Source organism: Balaenoptera acutorostrata, chromosome 2 (assembly GCF_949987535.1).
Source record: "Balaenoptera acutorostrata chromosome 2, mBalAcu1.1, whole genome shotgun sequence".
Taxonomy (NCBI): Eukaryota; Metazoa; Chordata; class Mammalia; order Artiodactyla; family Balaenopteridae; genus Balaenoptera; species Balaenoptera acutorostrata.
Window position 1 is genome coordinate 113,627,345 of NC_080065.1, and position 16,106 is coordinate 113,643,450.

The 16,106-nt window shown below is 38.5% G+C and overlaps 1 protein-coding gene across 5 annotated transcripts in view; it reads left to right on the forward strand.

The window, feature by feature from the left end:
• Positions 1-16,106, forward strand: part of MEGF10 (multiple EGF like domains 10) — a 157,503-nt gene that overhangs the window by 39,522 nt on the left and 101,875 nt on the right. For all 5 annotated transcript variants that reach the window (XM_057541529.1, XM_057541528.1, XM_057541527.1 and 2 more), the window contains 2 exons: positions 4,186-4,287; positions 4,630-4,730. In XM_057541529.1, the coding sequence (XP_057397512.1) occupies positions 4,186-4,287; positions 4,630-4,730 (203 nt within the window). The remainder of the gene's footprint in view (positions 1-4,185; positions 4,288-4,629; positions 4,731-16,106) is intronic.

The following is a 16,106-nucleotide window of genomic DNA, read 5'->3' on the forward strand; positions in this document are numbered from 1 at the left end:
CCACCTGTCACCAATGGTTCCAAGCCACGGAATCACCTGCAGCCTTGCTTCTCAGTGTGGTCTGTGGAGCTGCAGCGGCAGGAACCTCAGCTGGGAGCTTGTTGGAAATGCAGACTCTCAGGTCCCTCCCCAGACCTACTGAATCATTTATTTTCAAATAAAAGTATGCCTCATTTTAATGCAGCAATTGTGATTCTTAGAAGCTGTACATGAAAGGAAATGAAGGAAAATTAAATCATTTAAAATACATAAGGGATGCTTGTTATTAAAGGAATTCTGCACAGCATCCTTTTGGAAAATGAATAACTCCATGAATCATCTGTTCCTTCTCCCCATCTCCTTTCCCTGTTGTGTGAGTTTAAGTATTTCCATCTAATGGGGTTTCTTCTAAAGAAGGCACAAATGAAGAGAAGCCATTCTCTGCCCAACCCCTTGGGGGTGGGACACAGGAGTGGTAATAATTGAAGCTGCATTCCTGAAGTGAGCAGAGATAAGAAATGATAATTATTACCATATTTGATTAAAGTAACAAGATAATTTAGGCAGATGAAATGTAGTTAACCACTTTGGAATGTGTCCAAGTGATGATGGCTTTTCCCGCCTGTTCTTTGACCTTAAATTAAATCTTGTTGGGGTTCCTCCCTGGACAATACTTAATAGTTTAAAATCACAGTGATGATATGTTTTCAGTGTGTTTGGGAAGATTAAACAAACAAGCAGGAGATAAAGGGTTTTGCATCTTGATGCTGAAAATAGTGTAGAATTGGGACCAGATTCCTTTTATACCACAGTTTGCCACTCACTGTCTGCTTTAGAAGCTTTCAATATTCTACAACATCTGAGAGGGGACAGAGGTACAGGATGCTGTCTGGGGGTCTTGGTGTTAGTACCGGCTCTAGACTGACCACTAGCACTGGGAGCTCGGTGTGGCTTATTTGTGATGAAAATGGGATTGGACTAGACAATCGAGAAGGTTGCTTCCCATTCTGTGACTAAGAGCAGCTGCAGATGAACAGGGAGGTGTGGACTATCAAGAGGTACTAATTAAATTCAAACAGCAGCCCTAAGGACCAGAGGAAGTCATCCAGTTCTCAGAGACATTTCCCTTCATGATGCGGGCGCACAGCTTCCAGAAAGTGGCCCCTTGAAAAGTGACAACAACTTAATTGTCTAATGATAGGTGGGTATTGAGCAAATTAGGTGTAGTCGTGAGTATTTGGTAGTCATAATTTGAAGACTATTTACTAACATGGAAAAATGCTTATGATAGTCTTAAATTTAAAAAGTAGGTTTAAAATTATGTGTATAGCATGAGTATGAAAATATAAAAACAAAAAAGAAAACTATAACTAAAAACTAAAAACCCTAGGGATGGTAAAAGAAGTACAGCAAAATGCAATGTGTGGTTAGGTAAGAGTTATACAATTCTCCCCCTCTCTTCTTAAAGATTTGTTTTCCAAATTTTCTAGTGTGATTATAATATCATTAAAAATGAAAAGTAAAAAAGGGAGATTGTTTAGAAAAGAAAAAGAGTGTATGAAAAAGAACAGAAAAGAAATTTGGGTTGAAAAGGCTTAGAACCCTTCTCCCGTAAACTTAAGTGGAAGCCTCAGTAGCTGATCAATGTGAAAAGTAATTTATATTCGGTCTGTTCTTCATTGAGTTTGAGACTGAATAATTCTAATGAGAAGCGTCAAGACTGAAGAGAAATGCTCAACCATAGTGAATTTTACACTTCGATTCTCCTCAAACTCTATATATTTCTCTATTAAAGTAAGAGCAGGTTATTTTTAGCATTTACGTGCTGGCTTCTCTTGAGAGCAGTTTGAGGGCAGGAATTGCATAGAATTTATTCAATAAACATTTGTTGAATTGGAATCCTTAATGGTTTGATTATCCTTTTATAGAGAAGAGCCTTTTTATATCCTAAAAGCAGAGAAGCATCCTGCAAATTAAGCTATTGGTGAGCAGCAAATGTCCAGAAGAGGAAACTCATGTACTTTAACATTTTCTCTTACTGAAGAAACCTTCCAGGCTGCTAGAAATTAGTGAAAATACTTTCCACGTTTGCTTGTGGAGTCAGCTCCCCCATCACATCCAAGGGCGTGTGTTTGGCCAGGGTCCCTTAGTTGATTATCACTTTTGCTCTCCAAGGCATTCAGATCTTAACACTTAACATGGCCTGTGCAATTTTGTGGGAATACTGCATCAGGCCTAGTTCTAACAAACCAATTTAGTTCAGCTAAATTAGTACTATAGAGCCTGGTAGATTACATTTTTTCACCCAAGCAGCATTAATTTAGGGTGGTTTCTTTTTCATTCCCATAGCACATGTGGAAAGTTGTTCTGTTTTGCTCATGGGAATGTAGGACTGCCTAGATGGCAGTTCCACACACAGAGGACATTCATTCGCTTTGCTCTCCACTAGAAATGGAATGGAGAAATAATGCTGCAGGCCTTTACAAGCTGCTGGATAGGGAGGGAAAAGAATTGGCGAGGAAGTCTTAGAAATTGCAACAACCTGAACCTCAGGACACTGCTAGGGGTCTGAAGAAAATCTGAATAGCTTCATGTGATATTTCATTCCAAGAACATTTATATTTTAACGCAGGCCTCTTGCTTTACCCCAAAGGAGTTATATCAGAGATGTAGGCGATGGCATACTCGACGCTCGTCTGAACCTGTTCCTGCAGGTGTTGTCTGCTGGAGTAGAAGGAAGTAGTCATCTGAAATGTATGTTAGAAATGCAGAATGCCAAGTAAGAAGGGATCTCCAAGAACATCTCTGAACCCCTGGTTTTACGATGTGATTGTCAAAACCCAGGGAAGTGAGGTTACCTGCTGAAGGTCAGCCAGGTGCTCAGTGTCAGATCAAGATGACGACCCTGCCTTCTTCTAATCCAGCGATCTTTTCACTAGGACCTGTTGCATCTGCCTCAGGTTTGTGGAGGATCCCTAAATTTACCTGGAAATCAAGTTGCAATGTCCCAAAGCATCAAGTACAAACAGTATGAATAGTATGATTAATTCATGGATGTCTCATAATGACTGAGAGAGACCACTTGGAGAAAGACATCGGTCTGTTTGTGAGGCCAATGCTGCTTAGCTTTTCAAATTAGAAGTTTCTGCTCTCTATCTAACCTGAATTCTTCAGGCTGAAATTTTAACCTCATTCCTTCCGTACCTTCTGTAGTTGATAGTTCCTATTAATGAACTTGGACTATTGATCTACACCAAGTGAGTCCATGATTGAGGCCCATTTTGTTGTTGTTAGCATGAATTAAAGATTTTAGTGGAGATCTTTAAGAGACTGTTAAAGAAAATAGAATAAATTGTTTTGAAAAGAAGATTCTCCAGATTTTCCTATAGGCAAGAAATCTGAGCTCTTGAGCATGTAATAGACTGCTTTGAAATGAAGAAATATAGGATTGAACATTGAATATTCTTTATATTTCATGGGTGTTTTTCAGCCACATTCTTAGGCCCATAGGAGTGCATGCTTTTACTCTAACAAGAAGCTGTTAGTGAAAATATGTTGGAAAACAGACTGTTTAAGTAGCAGCAGGTTGTTCATATGATTATTTCAGGCTAACTGTCTCAGCCATATGTTTAGAATTGGGTTTAAAGACTTCTTTGTAGCTTCTATATAGAGGTTGTATATATTCTTCCATTGCCTAAGAAGTAGGGCAGGCACAAGAAAGAAAATTATTACAAGTTCCAATCAGAGAAATATAGTCTTTCTGATTTTCCAAAATCAGTAGCAAAATGTACTTGGATTGTCTTTTTTGCTGATTACCATTATTATTTGCATGAGGCCTAGATTGAAAACAATTTGTGAAGGGTCTTGACATCCCTGGACTCTGGGGGAGGGGATGGGATTAAATACAGAAAAATACGTGGTGATACGTTTTTAAATTTAGGAATATCAGAGTTTTGGGTGAATAGTAAATGAGATGTTTTTGAAATGTATAGCATGAACTCTTGTCTTTAAAATATATTATTAATATTGGATCTTTTAGGGTTCTAGTACAAATAGAAACCTGAAAAAACCTGAAGATTCTCTGTTAAAGGTCAGTGTGGAGTTGCAAGTGGAGATAATTTAGCCAATGACTGTTTTTTGGTACTTAGCCTATCAGTAATGTAAGAAAGAGAAATACTGATTCCTTCTCTTTCCTCTTCTTTTCAGCTACTCCGTGACTGTGCAAGAGTCATACCCACATCCCTTTGATCAAATTTACTACACTAGCTGCACTGACATTCTGAACTGGTTTAAATGCACGCGGCACAGGTAATGGAAGCTCAGATGTATTTATGTGTTTGGCAAACTGGGAAGGAGTCTGATATGAGATATCTCGAGATAAGTGAAGTAGGGAAGTCATGAAACTTGATTCCTTGAAATAAAGTGTAGGTTGCCTTAAATGGACAATCAGTATATTCTTAGCAAATTAGTGAGTTAGCATAATATTGGTCAAAACATATATCCCATGTTTCTTCTTAATTATTTTGGAGTACTTTGCTTTTTATACCTTTATTGTATTTAATAGCTTTTTGTATTAAAATATAAAGTCTTGATTTCTAATCAAATTGCAGGTCCAAAAAAGTAACAATGTGATTTTTCCCCTTTCTGTAGAATCAGTTATCGGACAGCCTATCGACATGGAGAAAAAACTATGTATAGGCGCAAATCCCAGTGTTGTCCTGGATTTTATGAGAGCAGGGAAATGTGTGTCCGTAAGTAAGACTTGCATCTCTTGGAGGTTCATTTATTTTTTGCAGTGTTGGTTTGCATTTAAGGGAGGCTGAAACAGAGGCCTGGGGAGATGGGGCATCTCGGATCATTCCCTTTCATTCACTGCTGCTTTCTTGGCCTGTGTAAGGAGGGAAGCATTAACTGTGTCCCTCTGTCCTATGAAAAATCTCCAAATGAATGTCACTTGAGAAAGCAGATGTTGTAGAAAGATGATTCAAGGCTGGATGCTGCGATCTTCATTACAGTCCTTCAATAAATGTCTGTTTGGAAATTGGTCAGGGAGTCATTGAACTTAGGTCACAGAAGAGAACAGAGATATAACCTTCATGCAGCAGCTCAACAGAGTCCTGAGTCAGCTTCTGAGAGGCCAGCATGTTCTTTTCTGATACATAGAATGATAAGCTTATTAAAAGTAGAGGAGCTTTCGCAATAAGAAATGACTGGGTTACAAAGTAGACCTTCTTTTTTCATTGTCATTTCTCTCCTCCCTCCCCTCCCCATCTCACCAATTCATTTTGTGATGTCTTTTTTTTTTTTTTAACATCTTTAATGGAGTATAATTGCCTTACAGTGTTGTGTTAGTTTCTGCTGTATAACAAAGTGAATCAGCTATACATATACACATATCCCCATATCTCCTCCCTCTTGTGTTTCCCTCCCACCCTCCCTATCCCACCCCTCTAGGTGGTCACAAAGCACTGAGCTGATCTCCCTGTGCTATGCAGCTGCTTCCCACTAGCTATCTATTTTACATTTGGTAGTGTATATATGTCAATGCCACCCTCTCACTTCGTCCCAGCTTACCCTTCCCCCTCCCCATGTCTTCAAGTGCATTCTCTACATCTTTGAGATGTCTTAAGAGAAGTTTGATGTTTTACGATACACTTCAGGAAATCCTAGAATATCATGTGACATGAAGTTTGCAACTGGCGTTTCTTACCATTGTGTGTAGGACACTTAGAAGAGAGCAATAAAAACAATTTTATTCAAATATTTTGGCTCAACACAAAGTTAGAGGGACACCTTTGCTTTCTGAGCTGAGATGTTGTTGTTGAGTAGCATAGAGAGAGACAAAGTTCTGCTCTAATTTGGAGGCACTAGGAGTGATTGGACACATCACTGGGCTTAAAACTCTGCAGAGCTGAGTGATAGCACTGGCTTGGCCACCACTCATCTTGGTGGCCCTGGATAAACCATTTGTAACTCTTTGAGGCTAATTTGCACTCAAGCAGCAAGGGGGCTTGGACCAGTGTATGTGTCATCTTCCTTCCAATCCCTGGAGTCTATTCTTTATTTATATAGACAGGGGTGATTTCTCAAATTTTTATTCAAAACCAAGGCTATACATTATAAATGTTCGTTGAAGAGAAATTATAAAATGTAACTAAGTGAAAAGAAGAAAATACAAATATGTTGTGAATGTCTTTCCTGGTCAGTAAATGAACTTCTATAACATTTAACAAATGTCAGTATGTTATTGCATTATAGATGTTTATTTGACTGATCTCAACTCTTGAATATTTACATGATTTCCAAGTTTTAACTATTATGTACTGCTTTAGAAGACATCACTGTGGTTAAATCTTTGTTCATATCCATAATTAATAGGTAAGGATAACTTCCTAGTAGTAGAATTTCTGGGTCAGAGGCATACACATATTTCTAAGATGTTTGGTGTTTTTCCAATTTATACCACCACCAGCAGTATAGAATGTCTTTTTGCTTATACCCTGTGGCAATTTTCCCTTTGCTATTTTTTTTCTTTATTTGCACGTGTTTGATTAATAATGATGCTGAATAAGAAAAATTACATGTTTATAATCAAACATCTTAGAGAATAATCATGAAGTGATCTCTGTGGCCCAGGCCGATGGGAAATTTTCAAAGGAAAGCCCTGAATACACACAGTGAAGAGTGGAGAGGCTTGGCTGGTTGGGCTGGCCACTTTACAGAAGCTTCAGGGTGACATTATCTTGGTGCACTTACCAGGGTTCAAACTTACAAATACAATTGTCAGCACACTGAGAAAATAGTTCTATCTCCCAGGATTCTCTTCTGTTAACCCAAGTCATAGGAATCATCTATAAAGCCAGGATGCTAATTCATTGTTACACAGCACCTGGAGAGGTGCTTACAGTCTTCTGGTCATACCTTTTCTCCTTGAAGGTCTGGCATGTGGGAAACTAGATTTTATTGGCAGCTGATGTGGGGAGTGTGGATCCGAGCAAGGTCAGTTAGAAAATTTTTAGTGCTTCGTGGTTCCAGCCTTCCATAGCCCAACACCGCCATCATTATATTCAGTAGTGCAGCCTGCCTCAGAAAGCAAGGCGATCCCACAGCACCATCACACCTGCTAAAAATTATTGCTGTCATATGATGGTAAAGATAACTCTTCCTTGATCTCACGCAAAATAGGTTGCAAGGTGTCCTCCTGATCGCTTGGATGGACATCTCTAGAATTTGCCTGTAAAATTCTCCTTTTCTAAGCCTTCTTGGCTGACCAACTGTTCCTGGAGACTGAAATATTTTTTCTTTAGATATGTTAATATATTTACTCAGCTTACTGTCTAGTCTCAGAGGCCTGGAAGCTATTTGATCTCTTTAAGGGTATTTTGCGTCTCTCCACTCTGATGTCTCGATTTCACAGCTTAACCCCAGAGGACAATCATGCTTCCCTGATTTCCTTGTTCTTGGGGATGCCACTGGTAAATCTTCTGTTCTCTCAACAGCTGACACTAGTGAGGCACCCTTGTGGATAGAGAAGGAAAAGAGAACACATGATTCTTTGTTCTGCTTTCATAATCATTTTTTCAACTAGGTTTTGCTGCCAGGCACCTAGCACAGTCACCATTTTAACTGTTTCCAGCAAGTTATCGAAAGGAATTGAAACACAAGAATTGGTAATAATTTTAGTTTAATTTTGGTAATCAGTTTACCTAGAAGGCAAAAAAAAGGATGGTTTCACATAACCACCTGTATTAGAAAAATAGTTTCTTTTAGGTATCTGGGGTATCTCCCCTGGAGAGTAAGTTCCATCCTCCCATCCCTCCCCACCCCTGCTGCATCCTGCCCAAGATTATGCATCTCTGCTAAATTCTCAGGCTGTGCAGAAGCTGCTGGTCCACAGAGCACACTTTGGGTAACAAGGGTCTGTGTTCAGAAGACAGACATGTACCATCAGGCAGGAAGAGCCAAAATGGAGAGTTCAGGGAATAACGTGGTTAGAAGCCTTTCCTAAGAATCTGGTCGGAAAAAAAGAATGAATTGGAAAATCTTCCAAGGAGAAAATATTACTAGACATGAAGATGTCTATGATTCCTTCGTGAGGTTTTAACCTGTTCATAAAATTAATTAAGCTTGTAAGTGTATTCATTTTTCAGGGTCACTATTATTGCCTAATTGTGTGTTTCATTGCTTTTTTAAAAACTGGAATGTCATTTATTTACTTTCTTGACTTTTTAAAAAAGTTGAAATAGAGATGTCATACACTATCATGTTAGTTTCAGGGTACTACATAGTGATTTGACATTTGTATATATGAAGAAATGATCTCCAGGATAAGCCTAGTAACTATGTGTCCCCATACAGAGTTATTACAACATCATTGACCATATTCCTTATGCTGTATATTACTTACATACCTGTGGTTTATTTATTTTATAACTGGAGAGTTTTACTTCTTAATCGCCTTCACCTATTTCACCCCCACCCCCTCCTCCCAGAAACCACTCATTTGTTCTTTGTATCTATGATTCTGTTTTCATTTTATTTTGTTTTTAGATTCCACATATAATTGACATCATACAGTATTTGTCTTTTCTGTCTGACTTATTTTGCTTAGCATAATACCCTCTATTCATTTTGTTGCAAATGGCAAGATTTCATTCTCTTTTATGGCTGAATAGTATTCCACTATATATGTATATCACATCTTCTTTATCCATTTATCCATTGATGGACACTAGGTTGTTTCCACATGGCCTTTGTAAATAATGCTGCAGTGAGCATGGGGCGGCAGATATCTTTTTGTGTTAATGTTTTGTTTCCTTCAGATAAATATGCAGAAGTCGAATTGCTAGATCACATTGTAGTTCTATTTTGAATTTTCTGAGGAACCTCCATGTTTCCATAGTGGCTGTACTAATTTATGTTCCCACCAGCATTGCTTTTCTCCATATCCTTGCCAACACTCGTTATATCTTGTTTTTTTGATGATAGCTATCCTAACAGATGTGAGGTGATGTCTCATTGTGGTTTTGATATGCATTTCCCTGGTGATTAGTGATGATGAGCATCTTTTCACATACCTGTTGGCCATCTGTATATCTTCTTTAGAAAAATGTATATTCAAATCCTCTGCCCATTTTTTAATCAGACTTTTTGGTTTATTTTTGCTTGTTGATGGTTTTGTTGGTATTTGCTTTGCAATGGCTTTTTAGTTTGATGGAGTCTCAGTTGTTTATTTTTGCTTTTGTTGTCTTTGCTTTTGGTGCCAAATCCAAAAAATCATCACCACGCCCCATGTCAAGGAGCTTACCACCTATGTTTTCTTCTAAGAGTTTTATTGTTTCAGGTCTTGTGCTCAAGTCTTTAATCCATTTTGAGTTGATTTTTGTGTATGGTGTAAGATATGGTCCAGTTTCATTTTTTGCATGGGGCTGTCCAGTTTTTCCAACATCATTTATTGAAGAGACTCTTCTTTCCCTCTTGTATGTTCTTGGCTCTTTTGTTGTAAATTAATTGACCACACATATATGCATGCATTTGTTTCTGGACTCTCTATCTGTTCCATTGATCTATGTGCCTGTTTTTATGCCAGTACCATGCTGTCTTGATTACTATAGCTTTGTAATAAAGTTTGAAATCATGGAGTGTGATACCTCTAGCTTTGTTCTTTTTTCTCAAGGTTGCTTTAGCTCTTTGGGGTCTTTTGTGGTTCCACACAAATTTTAGGATTGATTTTTCTATTTCTGTGAAAAATGCCATTGGAATTTTGATAGGGATTGAATTGAATCTGTAGATGGCTTTGGGTAATATGGACATTTTAACAATATTAATTCTTCCAAACATGAGCATGGAATGTATCAAATATATTTGAGTCAGGTTTTATGTATTTGTGTCTTCTTCAGTTTCTTTCATCAATGTCTTATAGTTTTTAGTGTGCAGGTCTTTCACCTCTTTGGTTAAATTGTTCCTAGATTTTTTATTCTTTTTGATGCCATTATAAATGGGATTTTTTTCTTAATTTCTTTTAAAGTTAGTGTTCATAATTAATTTTGATTTACTAAAGTTATAAATCTAAAACCTAGTTGTTTCTTGACATAGAAACCAAACTTACAGTTCCCAAAAGGGAAAGGGAGGGTGGGAGGATAGATTAGGAGTATGGGATTAACAGATACAAACTACTATACATAAAATAGATAAGCAACAAAGATTTACTGTATAACACAGGGAACTATATTCAGTATCTTATAACAACCTATAATGGAAAATAATCTGAAAAAAATATATATGTAGCTGAATCACTTTGCCATACACCTGAAACTAACACAATATTGTAAATCAACTATAGGTCAATAAAAAAAAATAAACAACAGCAACAACAACAAAACCTAGTTGTTTCTTAAGCTAAAATCACCTTACAGGTGTTTCATTCATCAGTCTACCAAACTTTAACAAACACATAAACATAAAAGGGCCTTTGACTAATGTTTTACATATTTAAACACCATCAAGTTTTTAAAATGGAATTTGTATATTTAATAAATTTGAATCCTATTTTAAATAATCCAGCTTTTAGGCTGACAAACCATCCCATGTGCCTAAATAATTTTTGTAAATCTAATAAGTTCAACTTATTAATAAGGTGGAATCTTAAATTCTCTTAAATGTTCTAATATTGTATTTGTAAAATTTCAACTTTAACATTTCTAATCAATTATTTCACTACACTTTTAAAAAATGAAATTAGAAGACTAGCCTCTTGTTGCAATAGACCACATTCTTTTATGTATTACAATTATCTTCTTAAAACAAAAGTTATAAACACTATAGATTTTGATTCTCACACACATTTCTATATTAAATTCAAAATATTCACACAGCTGACAGATGCCCCCTAAGCAAATAATTATATCATCTCTTTTTTTTTTTTTTGGTTTATTTTAAAATAGTATTCTGGTGGTCTCTTTTCAGTTTGCTAATATTATTTATTTAGTTAGTTAATTGTAGTAAAAAATACATAACATTAAATTTGCCGTCTTAATCATTTTTAAATGTACAGTTCAGTGGTGTTTAGTGTATTCACATTGTTTTGCAACAGACCTCTAGAACTTTTTCATTTTTCAAAACTGAAACTCTATACCCATTAAAACTTAATTTCCCCTCTCCCCTACCTTCAGCTCTGGGAGACCACATTTTTACTTCTACTTTATATTTCTAGGATTTTGACTACTTTAGATACTTTATATGAGTGGAATCATGGATTTATTTCACTTAGTGTAATGTCCCCAAGATTTATCCGTGTTGTAGCCTGTGATAGGATTTCCTTTTTGTTTTAAGGCTACATAATATTCTTTTGTATTGTTTTCTGAAGTTTCTTAAATACCAAAGAACATGTTCTTTGATTAACTGCCTTGACCAAACATACTGAGCCCTTTATCTACTCTAGATGTTATATCCTGTATTCCTTAGATTTAAGACATATGATTTAATAGTCCTAGTTTTCAAGTTAGATTACAACCCTCAACCCAGTTGGCTATACCAATTGATTGAATTTTGTGTATCTTTAGTCATTAAGATATATAAATGTATTTTTTTGGCCTAACTTTAACTACCATGATAATTGCTACAATTATGTTTTCTTTTCATATAATTCTTATCTTTTATAACCACACGTCTCTTGTAAATATTGGTATCTGGTTGCATTTTGCAAATCTCATAGCTGTGTTTGAATGTGAAATCACAATCTCTAAGGTCATCTTGTTCATCCTCTTCCACCTTGCCTTGGTGCTGATCCCATGTATTGTCTGAAGTCATAAGAGTGCCAGTTGTCTGGCTTTTCCTCCAGGGTATTAATTTCCTCCACAAGATCACCAATCTCCAGACACTTCTCATCTTCCATCTTCTCAGCCCCCATACCCCAAGATTTCATATAGTTCTCTAATTTAGAATTTTGATCTTGTTCCCAAAATGAAAAGATGCATAACACAAATTGGCTTAAACATGGTGCTTTCCAGGATTATCTGTTAACATCTATTTCCTCCTCACTGTTTTGCCTGCCTCACTTACATTTTCTTCCTTTCTTCTTTCTTTCCTTTCTGCATTCCCTCCTACCTACCTACCTGCTTATTCTAATGTTCGACACTTAAAGATGCTCACTGCAGCCACTAAACTATTTTGTATCTCTTTGCACATGTGAAATATTAATAAGACAAATTTAGTGGGATTTCTGGGACAAAGAGCATGCATGTTGTAACAGTAAGATTAGGTTTGGCTATGAGTAAAACTTTGTTTCTTTCTCACATGAGTCCAGAGGTTGGTAAACCAATAAGGAACCCAGGCAATTTCCACCTTTCTGCTCCACCACTTCTAGGGTGGAGCCTTCATCTTCATGTGCCATTATTGATCTCCCCACATCAATCTAGGTCCCAAGCAATGGATGTAAGAGGCAGGAGAAAGAGGCAAATGACAATGCCAGCTGTTTCCTGAGGAGAGTTTCTAGAAGTGATCACATTCCATTTCTACTTTGACTAGACCTTAGTCATATGACCTCACCAAGCTATAAGGGCATCTTTATTCTGGGTGGTCAGGGGCCCAGTAAAAAATATATTTCTATAGGAAGGGAATAATGGATATTGGGAGAAAGGAGAAATCTGAGTCACATTTTAAGACTTTTTGATACAAACTTCCAAATTGCTGTCTAGACAGGTTCTAATAACTTGCATGCCCACAAGGAGTACATGAGGGTGCCCACTCCCCCATATGCTCACCAACATTAGGCATTATTATTTCTTTCAACCTGTTGGGTGACAAAAATGGTACGTTGCTTTACTTTGCATTTCCTTAATTATTATGCTGTTCTCTTAAGAAATATATGTTTGTTAGCCACTTGTATTTTGGTTTCAAGGGGGATAAAGTGAGAGTGTTTTGTCTCTAAAGAGCCATAGAAATGCTGGGTAGAAACAACAGGTGGCAGTGGAGAGAGAAATGTGCTGATTTCCAGGCTGGTAAAAGAGATAGTTTGAGACTGAGACTTGAATAACAAATGCCAGGGGCCAAGCCAGCAAAAGGCCCAGGCCCTTCAGGGCCCCTTACCTCACTGGGATCCATTCTCTCCTCACCCCAAAGTCCACAGGTCCCTCTCTCCCAAGGCCTCAACTGTTTGTAGCTCTGGGAATGGCTTGGAGCCAGTGCAGCCCCTTGTCTTCTCCCACGGCCCCCACCATGAGCCCTGAGGAGAGAAGCATGATCCCTGCCACCATGGCAGCGAGGGGAGCTCTAGGAAGCCCTAGACAGTGACATGCAAACTCCCAGGTCCGCGGAAAGGAGCTGAGACCCAGACTCGTGATCTCTACAGTCCTGTACTTGAGGAGTAAATAAGGATTTGAGGCTGCCCTAGGCATCCAAACCATTACTTACAACACTAGAACTTCAGGAAGATGTGTTTGGCTGTGCACACAACTGATTTCCAAACACATCTTTGGAACCTGACCTCTTAGCAAGTGGGAGTTGCCTGTAAATTTGGTTTCATGGGACTAGGAAAAGCTCACAGGACAACAGCAGAGTGGGAAGTTGGCAGCTATCCCTCTGTGGGAAGGATTGGCTAATCCCGAGATGAAGCTAGCAATACATTCTCCCTCCCATGTCCTTTACTGATGGCAGAGAAAGCAGATCACTGGAAGCAAGGCTGCTTGCCGCAGAATCGTGAATGGACAAAGGGCATGGCCTGGGGTCCCTTCTCTGGTGCAGTTCCCATCCTTTTGCCCAGATGCCCAGTCCTCTGCTGCTGGATGCTGCTGCAGAAGAAAGGACTGTTGTGATGAATGTTTCCTTTGTGGTGGACTTGACTCTGTTACCCTGTTTTTGTTAGATTGTGGAGGTCAAATGCTAACTTCAAATTAAAGCTGTAATGGGGGCATTCTGGGCAGCGTGGCTTACAGGGAAGATGCAGGAAGAGGTTTGGGGCCTGGGTCGCCACCCTATTGCCTTGTAGGCCAGCCCTGGTGGTAGAGGATCAGTTCCCATGGATGTGCCCTGGCTGTCTTTGGCAATCATTAAGAGAACTTTGGAACTGTAAATAAGAAGGCTTCACTCCCGCACACTGAACTGTATATGATTTCCTGTGTTTAGCAGAGAGGAGTGTGACAATTGATTACCATAGCACTGAATGAATATTCACAGCTGATTTTTAACTTGGCCACTTTTGTGAAAAAACTGAACTGGCTAGAACTCTGGTCAGTGTTTATATCAAAAATAATTCCTGCTGATGAACTTTACTCTTGTTTGAATGCCATGTTTCAATAAGCAATGGGTTTTAAACCCAAGTTTTGGGTTAAGGACTTAAAGACATCTGCAGCTCACTTGCCCAGGACTATTTTCCTTCCAGAAGACTGAAATGCCACACAGGGGGCACATTAGGGACGCAGTTAGGCTATTTGCCACATAACTCATACATTTCCACCTATTTCTTCTTTTTATATTGGAATATTATGTTGTATTAGACTGGAATTAACAAAGAGCTTCCCTTTTGGGAGAGAGGGTAACATTTCTTAGAAGCGGCTACCTAGAACATTGTGTTTGGAAGGATTTTGAGGCCATGTCTGTGCTAAGAGAGAAAACAGAGTGACTCATTAATGATTTCTGTCATGGTCATTGGGTGGCCTGAGTGCCCCACATTTGCAATCCCTGTATTAGACTCTGTCTGGCATCCTATGACATTTTGGACCTCTTGAGTCATGGAGATATCAATTGAGATTCCTGAATCATGCACCTGGTCATAGGCTCCTGTTATACCTAACTTCTCCATTTAACTGGGAAGTTATATGTACTATTCCTGTTCTTGTCTCCAGGCAGAATGCATTTCCTCTTTGTGAGCTGGAATATTTAGCAAGCTAACTCAGGATAATATTGTAAGCAATTTTGTTTAGGGAATGGAAAAAGATTTTCAATGACCACATTTTGCCTCAGTGTCAGCCATTGGAGGGTCCGATGGCGGGGGATCGCAGGCTTGAGGAACTGGCCAAATGGTCAAGGCTTTTGGGAAGAGCTGCGCTGCAGGTACTTGTTTCCCCCACCTGGAGATGATGGAGGGACACATTTAATTCTTTATCCAGGCTTAATGTTATTTTGGTCTTTTGCTGCTGAAAAGTCTTGGGCTCAGATTTTTCAGGATGAGAAGAGCTAGAGTGCAGCCTTGTTTTGGGGGGCTGTGAAGATTCAGCCTTTGGTAGAGGGCTGTTTTGGTGTGAGCTGGGCTTCTCTGGGGGATTCCGGGGAGTATGGTGAGAATTTAGGGGAGGAGGGGCACCTCTGAAGTTGAAGGCAATCAGAGCCTTCTGCTCTGGATTTGTTTGAGTCTCACACTCACAAGCTTGTTCAGTAATAAAGTTGTGATCTTGTCAAATATTTCCAAACAACCTTAGTGTGTAGATTCTTTTAAGCAGACCCTTTTGAGTATAGATAAAAGTGAGACAATCCTGTTAAGCTATCCAGAGAAACCCTGAACTGGCAGCAAAATCAGATGGTATTCCTAATTACACCTACCCATGATGCCCTTTCTGCCACTGGCAGTGGATTTTTTCATGTTTCCATAGGGACCCTGTATTCTGTTGCCATGGACTCCGACTTGGTTCAGCGGAATGTACCAGTAAATACTGGGAAAGATTCTTTGTCAACATACTGCACCAGCGGAAATCCCAATTTTCCCACACATCTATTGGAATCTAACTTATGTTTTCTGGTTTTGGTCATTGGTGTCTGCTAGTAGTGAAGACTGGAAATCTGATAATCAATGCAGGGAACCTTTTTTGCTTTATTGATTATAAATGCTTGCTCACTACTTAGGGTTTTATAGATAGAAATCATGAATTTAATAATGATAATAAAAACCACTATGAATTCAAGATAGCCTCCGTCTAAACAGATGGAAATCTTGTCTGCTGCCTGTTTTTTCCTTAAGGAAGCCTGACTTTAGAGTCCCATGGAGAGAGGGCCAAAGGGAAACAATGGAAAGCTTTACCTTATCTCTAGAAAATGAGTTTATGCAATTTCAGTCTGTGTAGGACAGGTAGAATTTTTACAGTCCTAATAATGTATGTAGTCTCCTTACAGGGATAGATAATAGCTAATATAAAAGC